The 12,521-nt window shown below is 43.3% G+C and overlaps 1 protein-coding gene across 1 annotated transcript; it reads right to left on the bottom strand.

Annotated features, from left to right (window-relative positions):
* Positions 1–1,410: 1,410 nt before the first annotated feature.
* Positions 1,411–2,398, bottom strand: LOC121808881. Its single transcript, XM_042209445.1, has 2 exons — positions 2,002–2,398; positions 1,411–1,931 (listed from the first exon to the last, which is right to left on the bottom strand). The coding sequence occupies exons 1-2, from the start codon at positions 2,396–2,398 to the stop codon at positions 1,411–1,413; spliced, it is 918 nt and encodes a 305-aa protein (XP_042065379.1).
* Positions 2,399–12,521: the final 10,123 nt, after the last annotated feature.

Here is a 12,521-nt window from a genome sequence, read left to right as displayed (position 1 = left end):
ATTTGTGGTTCGTCTCACAGATTTAACATGACGAAAAGAGGCCGACCATCAAGAGCTCAACCTACCCAGGCAGCAGGTAACCAATCTAGTTCATTTGCATGTAGAATTCCTACAGTAGTTGTACATAAATTAGTATTCCTTTGTGCATTCTTCGACAGATCTTGTAAATGGGTGGATGGGTGAATGTAAAATTCTTATGTGCATTATTTGATTGCTTGGGTTCATTATTAAATAATGGTTACACATTATTCATCATGTAGTATCCATTATTTGATTGCTTGTGTACATGTGTGTTTGAGTGAATGGAATATTTATGTGCGCATTATTTTATTGAATCTGTACATTATTTATCCAGTCGTATACATTGTTTTTCAAGTATTAGACATTATTTGACTACTTGCAGAGTGACATGGGTGAAATGGTGAATGCAATATACCTATGTGCATTATTTGATTGAATATGTACATTATGCAGCTAGTAGTTTACATTATTTACCAGGTATTGGGCATTATGGGACTGCTTGTGTACATAGGTTAAATGGTGAAAACCACAACTCACAAATATGCTTGTATGTGCATTCTTTGAATGAATCTGTGCATTCTTTAACCAGTAGTATACATTATGTATCAAATATTATGCATTATTACGTTCGTTATAATAATGTTCTGATGTTGTATGTTGATTATTCCACAGCAGAGAAGTAGCTACGACTGGATATCGACGAAGCAGTAGACGATGTAATTCCGGTTGCCCTAGCGCATAAATTCAGGGAAAGATTGGCCGAGGCCAGGCCAAGTACAGCTCCAGAAGAGGGTGAGCAGAAAAAACCGAGGGGGAGAAAGATCGACCATCTATATTGTCGACGAACCCCGTCAGAGTTTCTAAACATGTAATTGTTCTATGTTAAAGAATAATGAAACAACACCCCATAGTAATGGAAAATAGTAATAAAATAATCTACAAAAAATCAGCTTTATTTTAATAATAATGAACAATAGATTGGACGTCATGGATATAAATAACCGAATAATGTAAAACTTCATTAACGATAATGAACGAAAACAGATTACTAATGCAATATGATTATGTACACTCCATTAAGTGCGTCTGAATAATAATGTTAAACTTCAAGGCCAACAATGTACATTATCAGTTTCGTAATGCAACGTATATTGTACATACTGTGTCTAATAATGAACAGTAATTGAACAATTGTATACAATCAGTGAAGTGCTAGTATCCAATAATGTACAACTTCAGTAACAATAATGTACGAAAACATATTAGTAATGCAATAATAATATGTATTTGATGGTGACAGTGGGAATTCTAATAATACCAGCACAACCAATTGACTCACTAGACTAATCTGAAAAACAAAACCAATAATGTTGTGTGGTACAAAATACATCAAGCTGGCCTCTTGCCCTTCCGCATCTCTTTCTCCATCGCCGTCTCTTTAAGCATTGGACAATTTCGAGAGTTGTGATGGCCCATCTCATCGCACGCCTTACACCGTCTAAGAGGCCTAGTAGCATCCTTTATAGCCTTTTCTCTCTTGGAAATCAGACGGCTCGCTGAGCTGCTAGCGTGGCCCTTGGTCTTCACGACATCCGGAGGATGGACCTCAACTACTTCAGGCCTTACCATACCATAAAACTCTTCAATCATCCGCTTCTTTTCAGAGGCGGATGTTGTCGGAGTTCCAGCTTGAAGAGAATTACTAAGTTCTTCCACACCACCAACGAATGCACGAAACACTTCAATGTCCGTCTCAAATCGTCGAAGAAAACCATAGAACATCGAAATCGCTTGCTTTGAAACAGTTTGCCTATTGCCAACGATGGACATGGTAGGCAGGGCATCAAAAAACTCCCCATGTACTGCCTTGGCTAACGGAGTCTTCATCCATCTATTCTCGCAGTATTTATCTGGGATTTTTTTCACTTCATTGTTCCGGGACAAAAAAAAAGATATGGCTGCACAAATAACCCTGCCTACCGAAAAGTTTGCATTCGCACGAGTATGAGTCATCAGTCTTATCGTGACGCACAAAATACGAATTGCGATTGTTGTCCCCAAGCTCGTAGGTGTCAACCATGTCTGTAGATGAAAATCCAAGCACGCGGCATCTGTCATTACCCTCAACAATTTCTTCCTGTATTTTCTTGAACATACTATCGGTGTACAACGTGGAAGCATGTTTCTCGAATGGCAAAGCAGTGGCCAATATGGGCAGGACAGTAGCATCGTGGTAGTCCAACGTTGTTCTACTGTTCCGCTGGAATTCTACGGCATGGTTGAAATTCAAGTAGAATTCGGCAATGTTAGCTCGGGGTTTCAGAAAACTTTTGTAAAAGCTGTTCTCCGATTCGGATATGGACGTAGTCCTAATCATGGAACCCAGCGGAAAATCTCTGAAGTACGCTGGTATCCAGAATTACCTATAGTCGTACAATGTGTTGAACTAGGCAACGTCCTCCAGCCCATGACGTTCCACCACAATATTTCACTCCTCTTCAAATTCGTCAGGTTTAAGCAGGTCCGACCAAACGCAAGCATTGAACTCCTTCTTGAAATCTTCGTCCCTCAGCAACCTGTTTGGAACCTTGGTGGCCAACTTATGCATTATATGTCATATACACCATCGGTGTCGAGTGCCAACAAGAATCTCTTCAATAGCTGATCTCATGCCCAAGTCTTGATCTGTCACGATCATCTTGGGTGCTACACCTATGCATTCAACAAAATGTCTGAACAACCAAGCAAATGCCCATGTTTTCTCGTTGTATACCAATCCGGCGGTGAAGGTTACATGCCTTCCATGATTGTCCTTTCCCGTGAAAGGAGTGAAGATCATACAATACCTGCGTAGCACATAGTAATGTATCGTCAGCCACAACACCAGTGAATAATGCCACATTAGTTGTGCAGTAATGTATAAAGTAAATGCGTTATAATGCATAGAGTAATGTATAAATATACGCGTTGTAATGTACAATACAGATCTTTGTAATTATACCTGTTTGTGTTGTACGTGGAGTCAAAGGCCACAATATCACCAAACATGTGGTAATTCCTCTTCATCAAACCGTCACACCAAAAGAGAGCAACCAACTGGTTGGTAGCATTAACTTCGTAACGATATGTGAACGCCTCGAACATTTCCTTCTTCTTAGCCATATCATCCAACACCATTTGCACATCGAATCCGTGAGTGTATGCTTTAATGTCTCGAGAAGCATTCCTGATATCCCCGACAGTGCAACCGACAAGGTCAAACCCTCCGAGAATTTCCTTCAACACCTTAAAGGTAAGTGTGGGGCCTATATTAGCCTTGGAATAGTCAAGAACGAATTTGTGATGTACATCATCCAACTTTCGATTAATTGCCATAAATTGCTGATGCTCTGACTCAACCATATAATGGTTATGAGCCTCGTTGAACTCCTGAATAATATAACCTGCTAATCCTCATTCAGAGAAGAACTTGAACGAAATACCCGCTTTACAACCACAAGGCTTGGATAACCGTCTGCACTTCATAGAAAAACCAGACCGTGCATTCAATTGGTCATCCTTGTTCGACTTTTTTTGGCCTTCCCTATTGCATACAACATAATACCAGGTTGTGACATCGTCCACCTTCCGCATCCCTTGTTTGTGAGTATCAAAACCAACAGCGCGGCATATACATCGTAAAAAGTGAAAGTGAAATCTAGGGATTGGAATTTCTGACCGACGACGGGCTTCAAATCAGGAGAACATTGAGGTACAACCACCGTTGTATATAATCGAGATATAAACGGGTCAGTAAACATATACATTACAGCTCATAACTCTTCCATTACTCAAACTAAAATAACCATTATTTACTACTGAATTACTGAAACTCGTGGACTTTGGTAATGATTTTGTTACTTACTACATACTAGACCCTATCCCGAAGGATTGCTAAACCCTTGGAGAAAACAACAAACGTGCACCGAACAATCAAACGCGACTAAACTTAAATAAAAATGGTCAGCAAACATTTACATTACAGATCACAAATCGTCCATTACAGAAGCTAAAACAACCATTAAATAATAATATATGTTCATTATGTGTATCAGTTAAAAACTACTACCTAGCCGATAAGATTTCTAATCCCTAGATGAATGACTGAAACTCGTGGACTTTGACGACGGTTTAAATACTTACTACGTACTACACCCTAGCCCCAAGGATTGCTAAACCCTTGGGGAAAACAAGAAACGTGTACCAAACAATCAAACTCGGCCACACTTAAATTAAACTGGTCAACAAACATTTACATTACAACTCACAAATCGTCAATTATATAAACTAAAATAACCATTACATAATAATATATGTACATTATGTCGTTCAGATAAAAACTACTACCTAGCCGATATGATTTCTAAACCCTAGATTAATGACCAAAACTCGTGGACTTTGACGACGGTTTTAATACGTACAACATACTACCCCTAGCCCCAAGGATAGCTAAACCCTTGGGGAAACACAAGAAACGTGCACCGATATTACTCATGAATTTTTGTAACAAAACAAAACATAACATACGATGGATTACTCAAGCAAATCAGTATTTTAGTTAACAACTAGCATTGAAAATCATTGCAGGCCAAAAAATACTTACCTTCTTCCATTGTTCAGTAAAACGCAAGCGATGACAGAGGCCACCCACAAATCCGTGTCTTTAGAGAATAAATAAACATACGGTTTTGTTCGATTATGAAAAACATCAACTAATTTAGGACCTTCAAGTGTTCAAAGGAGAACAGACGCTGAAATTTAATGGAGAAATGACAGATTGCATCGTGAAATCATTGACAGAAACCGCTAAGATTTTGGAAGAGAAAATCAAGGAAGTTACCATAACAAACACATTTGTGTATCTGGCGAGCAAGTTTCGAATGACGAACGAATTCAGACCAAGTTATATTGAAGATAACCTAACCGATTGGATCAGTTAGCAAATGTCGTTGCGACTTGATCGATGCAAACTCCCCCTCACTCGTTTTACCCACCAAAGTAATTTATAACTCCCAATTGTGCACTACTTTAACAGTAAAGCGGCAAGTTCGGGGTCGATCCCACAGAGAAGTTGGTGTATCAAGTGTGTGAATAGTGAACAGGGGGTTGGCTGCTGCCACGCTTTAACTTGGGAGTTTTTAACTACTGATTTTACTCTAGGCAGAATTAAACTTGCTAGTTTGATCAAGGTAACTTTAACTACTGGGTCAAGTGCTCAAAGATGAAATTAAAGCAATAAATGCGAGGATGAAAACGGAAGGAACTTTGATTAAAACTAAACTCATTACAACGCGAAATTTAAACTAAGCTAATACTTGGGCAACTATGAAAGCAATTAAAACCGAGACGAGCCTCGGCGGGAAACTTAAGACTACGCCGGCAGATAACAAGTAATCTGCAGCGCTTCTTCAATCCCCCTTTCTAACTAAGCATTACTTTATCTAAGCTAAACTAAGTTATTCTAGAGAACTGAACTAAACATTAGAACTAAGCTAAACTAGGCGGAAAGTAAAGGATCGGCTCTCTTTTTGTGTTGTGGCACATCCTCTATTTATAGGCTCGACACGACCTCCAGCTGGATATTATAGGCTCGACACGACCTCCAGCTGGATAACGATCTTGGCAGGGAATATTCGCTCATGCTGAGAGTGAGCGACTCATTGATTGCTACGTGTTCTTCTTCTAGAATGACGACGCTTTTCAGCAACATAATCGTGATTCAGCTCCGTCCTTGCGTCTCATATTCCAGCACGTGTCCCCTTCTAGAACGTCGTCCTTGATAACAGAATGTTGCGCACCATCCAGCTCATAGCCTCGCGTGTCCTTCTTCTGACATTTAGTGGTCCCCTCCTTAACTGCTTGATTACTCTCCTTGATCAATTTCCCCCGAAATCTGGCCTTCTTCGCCTATTGTACTTGCTTGATCAACCTGACCTAGTTACCTTGGTCAAGTAGCATTTCTGCACATTTAACACTTGTTTTGCGCGATAAAACTGATCAAGTAGCTTACATTTTACCCCTAAACTGATGCATGAAATGAGCCTTATCAAACTGCTCACACTTAAAACATACTTGTCCCCAAGTATAAAGAAAAAGAAAAGTAAAAGATAAGGCAAATTTCAGGCATGGTTTATTTATTCCAAAAAAATAAAAGAAAACGAAAAAGAAAATAGGACTCGAAACAAAAACACATATTCACGTGTATGCATTAGATCGAATAAATTTCCAACAATCATACCCGAGGTCGAGGTCAATCCATTTGCCAGTAGCTTATGTTTCTTTTCTTTCGCGTTTGCTTGATCAAGGTGTCAGTTTGTCAAGATTGCTCAATTTAAACCACTGTTGGATTCACTCAGTCACTCATTTCTCACCAGAGATTTAGGACTGTTCACTTAGTATTGCCACAAATTTAATACCTCAAATCGGACTGCACAAGATAGTTCCTTAAGGTCTTTGTTTCGGGTTGTAATGGGGCTTAAGGGTAGAAGTGTATTGAGGTAGGGTCCTATGGGTTCTAAGTTTAAAATATATAAACTGAGTAAAGAAAACACCTGAGTCAAGAGACCAGAGATTTGAACTATTTATTTCACCACTAGATATCTTACGCGGTTATGTGGCGACTTCTAGCCTTGAATTTTAGGCTTTATTTTCTAACTTTCGACTTGTTGGGTCAGGTTACAATTTTTCTTCCTGCCCTATTTTTCTCAACTTTTTTCCAACAACAATGTTTTTTTTATGACTTGATCAACCTGATTGACTAGCTTGCTCAACCCGGTTACCCTTTTATTTTGACTTTCTATACCCCTTCTTCCTTTGAAATCGACTCATCTCTCTGACCACTCTTCCTCACGTGTTTATAAGAAGTATATGGACGTGGTATCGGTTTTCAAAGAAAGGGTAAAAGTGTATGGGTTCAACTTGGCTAACTAGGGGGTGCCCTTCTTAACGAGGCGGGTTCGTGGAGCGAAAGAAGAAACGGCTCAAAGGGTTAAGTCCTAATGCCTTTAGTCCTTACTACTTGTGCAATTTTCATCTAAATGTTAGAATGTATCCTCTCGTAAAATTTTTTCTTTGTAAAAATAGTAGATGTGTTCTACTTTTGACTTATAACTCACATATAGAGAGGCTTCATAGTTGGTTAAAAATTGAGCGTTTCCATCATACTTACGTCGTTCAAACTGATCAAGTTTTTTTGCAATCAAGTTTTTACATGTAAGCACACTGAATCTTTTTTCTTACTCTTCCATAAAGTAATCAAGTCTTCCATTTATCAAATTTCATGCATACTGCCTATTTATTACTATCTGAAATTTTGTATTTTTGAAAATTTTTGACATGAATGATGTTATTCTGAAACTAACCCTCTCCCCTCCCCACTGCATATGAACTCGTCCTCGAGGGACTTGATGCAGTGAAAAATGGGTTAGGTACAGGGAAGGGCACAACCACAAACAAGGGAAACTTCTCACACTTAGACCAGACACTGGGCTAAGTGTGAGATAGTGCCAACAATCAAACATGCAAAATGATAAAACAATAACCAAAACACATATAGGCAGGCGAACAAATAGCAAAAACAGGCATGCATACTTCTCACACTTAGACTCAACACAAGTCTAAGTGTGATGTGGAGCAGAATATCAGTTATACATACAAAAAAAACAAATTAAAACTAAAAATTGTTTTGAAACTGAAATGAGCTGAGATTGGGGGGTTATACTCAATGTTTCCTGGAGGGTTGACTGGGAGATGCTGAGGTTGGCCTGGAGGACGACGGGTGCCGAGTCGGAGGAGAGCTTGTAAAGGGAGATGGTGGTCGCATAGCAAGGGTTAGTTGGAGGATAGCCTCCAGAATCCTAGCTTGAACAACCAGCTGGGCGTGTGAGTTCTCCACCAGCTGCGTAAGCATCTGCTCCATGTGGAGCCTCCATTTGTTGTTCATTTGTGCAGCCTCCTTTGGGTCTGTTACTGGCATCATTTCCAACCTTTGCTTCTGCGGCCTTGCTGGGCTCGCCGGGCGATCAGCCGGCCTCCTCTTTTTCTCGCGTCTGGCCTCCTGCAGTTCTTCCTGTCTGGTCTCCTGCTGCTCTATCTGCCCGGTCTCCTACTGCTCTATCTGCCCGATCTCATGCTGCTCTATCTGCCTCTCCTTCCGAGCCTTCAAGTTGAAGCGAAGTCTCCCGTCGCGCAGCCGTTCAAGTACCTGAATTCTTACAAAGAAATCAATGTTAAACAATTCTGGCTTTGGGTGGCGACTGGGAAGCTCCACACTCTCCTGGAATTCCAGGGTCCAATTTCGCCTTAGGTAGGCTCCGAGAAGGTGGCAGATGTTGAGGTGGCGGGCAGGGCGATTGGCAATCTGACTTATTGAGTGAGCAATCCAGTAGCCCAGGTGCACCCTTCTTTGCTCCTTCATGCTCCACATAAAGTAGAGCTCGGTCAGAGTAATGATCGTCAATGTATTGGCTTGGCCAAGGAGATTGCAGGCTAGGTAGACTTGGGCAAGGCGGAGGGCAGGATCAGCAATATGGTCCCCTCTGGGCTCAGAAGCTTTAAACTCAGGAGCACGTCCGTTGCACAAGGCCTGCCAGACCGCCTACTGATCAAAATCCGGCCTCCTCTGAGGAAGACCAATGTCCCGCCCGAACCACTCTCCGCTAGCGACCTGGGCTTCTGTATGGAGCCCCATCCTCACAGAAAACTCATTCAGGCTCATCTCCTGCTGACGCCCGAACACCCGGAAGGAGACGCTCCTGGCCTCCAAGTTTGTACTTCCGGTAAACCGAAAGGACGTGAAAAATTTCTTAGCCAGGTTCTTTGGCACGAAGGTCTCCTCAATCTCCAGCAGCCAGTCAAAACCAATTCTAGTAATGTACTGGGTAAACTTCTCCTCAACCCTGATAGTCGCCAGGGCTGGCTGGTGGAGTTTCTTGCCATCCTTCAGCCGCTTTGTGGGCATCTCCCTCTGGTGGATCTCCTCGTTCCACTTGGGGTTGTCAAATATCAGCATCTGATTGAGGAGATCCGTGGTCAATACCACAGTTTGTTTGGAATAGTCGGCGGCGGTGGGTGGTGCAGGCCTTCCTTGTTGCATGCGGGAGGTTCGAACCCATCGGAGCTCTCTCTCTTCTGTATCACTGCCCTCATTTCCTTCTTGTGGAGGGGCAGGTTGGTATGCATCAGAAATCACAATGCCCCGAGTGGTGGGGCGCATCCTCTTCGGAGAAAGAAGAATCGTCTCCTTCCCCTTTCTTTTCTTTTCAGCCTTCTGACGGCTGTCCTCAATTGCCCCGGCCTCTCCGGTCTCTTGGTTTATCGCCCCAACGGCTCCATGGTTTTCCGGCTCATCCAATATCGACCGCACTACACGGGGTCTCTCCACCTGCTCCTCCCCCGCCCTCTGTATGCTGGCCACCCCGGCCTCCACCTCCTCTATCAACCGGTTGATCTCCATTCTGCGCGTCCGACGGCGAAACGACTCCTCCTCCCTATCCGGAACTGATTCTTCTTCTGCATATGTAATGAAGTTCCATTCCGCCTCCCTTTGTGGAAGTATTTCATTGGGAGGAGGCAAAAGGTCCTCCGTAGAATCGTCGTCAATATTTACAACCTCGATCGGTTGTGTCGGTCCTAGGAGAGTAGGAGAGTTGGAGCCTCCGCCACTTGGTAGTGTCGGAGTGTTGGGAGTAGTCATACCCTCTGCATGCGGTTGTGCCGGCACGGCTTCTGTTTCGGCGACTGGAGTGGCAGCCGGCTACGCCCCTTCTTCATCAAAATCGTCTCCACTATACTGTACTAGTGGAAACCCGGGTGTAGGCGTAGGGGTGTGACGGAGGGTCGGTGTTTGAGAAGAAGATGGAGGGTTTTGGGGAGGATTTTGGGGTGTGGAAGTCGTGGCTCGGTCCCTTGACAGGGAAATCCCAGTCGGGCTTTAATGGTAGCGTAAACGGTCGGAATATCCGTATAGGAGGGCATACTCCGAAGGATTCTATCTAAGCGCCTGATAGCTTCTTCGTCCACCTCGGGAGGCGGAGCGGCGCTTGTTTGTGGTAGAGGCGGGGAGGATGGGCTAGGGTTTTCAATTTGGGCCTGGGGTGAGGTCCTTCGGTCACCACTGTCGGCGCCGGAACTGGAAGAGGAGGATGAAGTCGGGAGTTGTTCAAGCAACATTGTCACTGGTAGTGGCGGTAGGTTTCGGTGAAGAGGATGATGATGTTGGGCAAGGGTTTTTGAACTTGGAGCGGTATGGGAGAGCAAAGAGAATGTACTATAGAGATTTGGTTAAAAGTGATATCCGAATTTGAAGTCCACTTTTTATACTGATATTGCGGCTGTTGGGATCCTTTACTGTTGAGATCCCTGCGGCTGTTCAGATCTTTGCGACTTTTCACGTACAGCACGTCCCTTCAGAGTGCCAGCTGGCTTAGCTTCTCTGATACGCTTCCTCTCTCTCTCCAGGACGTTCTGTCCAATGCAGCAGTTGGTGCCTCCTGACACCCTTTCAGTTGCTGCACACGTCCTTTCATCATCTGTCCCTGATCAACTCAATCATTGTACTACCCATTAAATTCAAATTACAGTGATCAAGTGGACAAGTAATATTGGATAAAACCCAAATAGTTCCACTTGATCAGTTTCCTTCCTTCCGTCTAATTTTTTAATTAACTAAGAAAATTAAACTATCACATGAAAAACTATTTACACTAAGTACTAAGGACTTGACCGGGTGCCCCTACGATGTCACTTGATCAGTTTAATGGATTAAGAAGTTGTTGTTTAGATCAAGCATACTACCCACGAGTACCTGATCATTCCTTTTACCTGTTCACTTGATAGGATTAAGCAGGATCAGTGGAATTTCTTCCACTGTGCCCACTTGGGTCTTGTCTTTGTAGGGCTCAACCCGATGACTCTTTTCCATGAAGGAGAACGAATTGGGGGGTATCCTAGGAGTAAACTTGCCTCATGTACGTGTACTACCATCATGGTACGAAGGTCTGCCCGTTTTGAATTCCGTCTCCTAGATATCAGTTTGAGTTGACACTGGAAGAGTAGCTCCTTCTGCCCCATTATGAACTCTTCCTTTCTTAGAGCGGGGTCGAGTCTGCGTTGTCTATCAAGGTGGGGTGCCACTCCTTTGTCTAACATGGCGGAATGCATGCACGGATCTGGGTCAAACTCAGTTGTTTTCCACTTGACCAACTCTTGACCCGGCCTCAGTTCTTCCTTCAATTGTCCTTCATGTTCTTGCGGATTTGGTTTGACCGGTTTGTGATACTTCTGGCTGGACAGGTTCTTGACGGTAACTGGTGACACCGGCAGATGCAATAGCTGCCTTGCAGGCGAGGGTTTCTCCTTTAGCATTCTTCTCAAGGGGGCGGCTTGGTCGGGTGGTTTTTCGACCCTTTCCGGTTGAGTGATCTCCTTTGACTTAGCTGGCTTACAAAAATCCATAATTGCCCTTTCGATGGTTTGATCATCCATTTCTTCAGCCATCGTTGCATCAAACCATTCAGCTGCTTCCTTCTTAAGCTGTTCATCTTCAGTGGGAACAAAGGGTGGTTCTTTGAAGGGTTCTTTTTCTATACACTTTTGTTCCCGAGGACTGATAGCGTCTACTGATTGAATGCTCTCGCTGTCCTGTGGCTTCCTCACAGCTTTATCAATTTCGAATGTAAGTTGTTCTCCATTAAAACCCAGTTTCATCGTCCCATGGCGGACGTCGATGACTGTGCTGGCTGTGGATAGGAATGGCCTTCCCAAAAGGACGCCAACAGACTCTTCCGCTCCTTGCTCTGTCGTCTTTATGACGAAGAAGTCGGCGGGCTACATGAACTTGTTCACCTTAACGATTTCATATTCCAGAACTCCCTCGAGGTAAATGCAAGACCCGTCTGCTAGCTGTATCACCATATTGGTTTTGACAAGCTTAGCATCTTCCAACTTCTTGTATATAGAATACGGCATAATATTGATAGAAGCCCCTAGGTCGCACACTACGTGCTCCAATTGGACGTCTCTGATGGAAATTGGGAGTGTGAACAACCCTGGGTCAGTCTTCTTGGGTGGAAGATCACTAGGTTGGATCACCACGACGACATTTTCTGCTCCGACCATCCTTCCTTTCTCAGTGACGTGTTCAAGGGTACTGGACTCGAGACCTTCTTCATGATTGGGTCAATGTCCGTCTGTGGGTGCTGGAGAACTCATGGATGGGCTTTGATAAACTCCTTCTGATTTTAGAGATACTGCATTGACATTCTCTCGCTCAGGTGGTGGCTGCACTGTAGCCGGAATCATTCCTTCATTTCCTCTCAGCTCGCCCAGTGACATGGCGACCTGAGATAGCTGCTTTGTAAGCATATCTAGTGCAGCCCTCTGTTCCCTCTAGGCCTCTCAGCTCGTCTGTTATACCTCTGATTAAAACGACCTCCTCCATGGCTTTGCTGGTAATAGCCGGA

The sequence above is a fragment of the Salvia splendens genome, chromosome 6, assembly GCF_004379255.2.
Source record: "Salvia splendens isolate huo1 chromosome 6, SspV2, whole genome shotgun sequence".
NCBI classification, from domain to species: Eukaryota; Viridiplantae; Streptophyta; class Magnoliopsida; order Lamiales; family Lamiaceae; genus Salvia; species Salvia splendens.
This window is presented reverse-complemented; position numbering and strand designations above follow the sequence as displayed.

What these genes read in the sequence shown, in the direction of transcription:
- LOC121808881 (XM_042209445.1), bottom strand. Translation starts at nt 2,398, where the DNA reads ATGATTAGGACTACGTCCATATCCGAATCGGAGAACAGCTTTTACAAA. An exon ending in GTGCGAATGCAAACTTTTCG is followed by an intron (nt 1,932 to 2,001) that starts GTAGGCAGGGTT and finishes AAAAAATCCCAG; the next exon opens with ATAAATACTGCGAGAATAGA.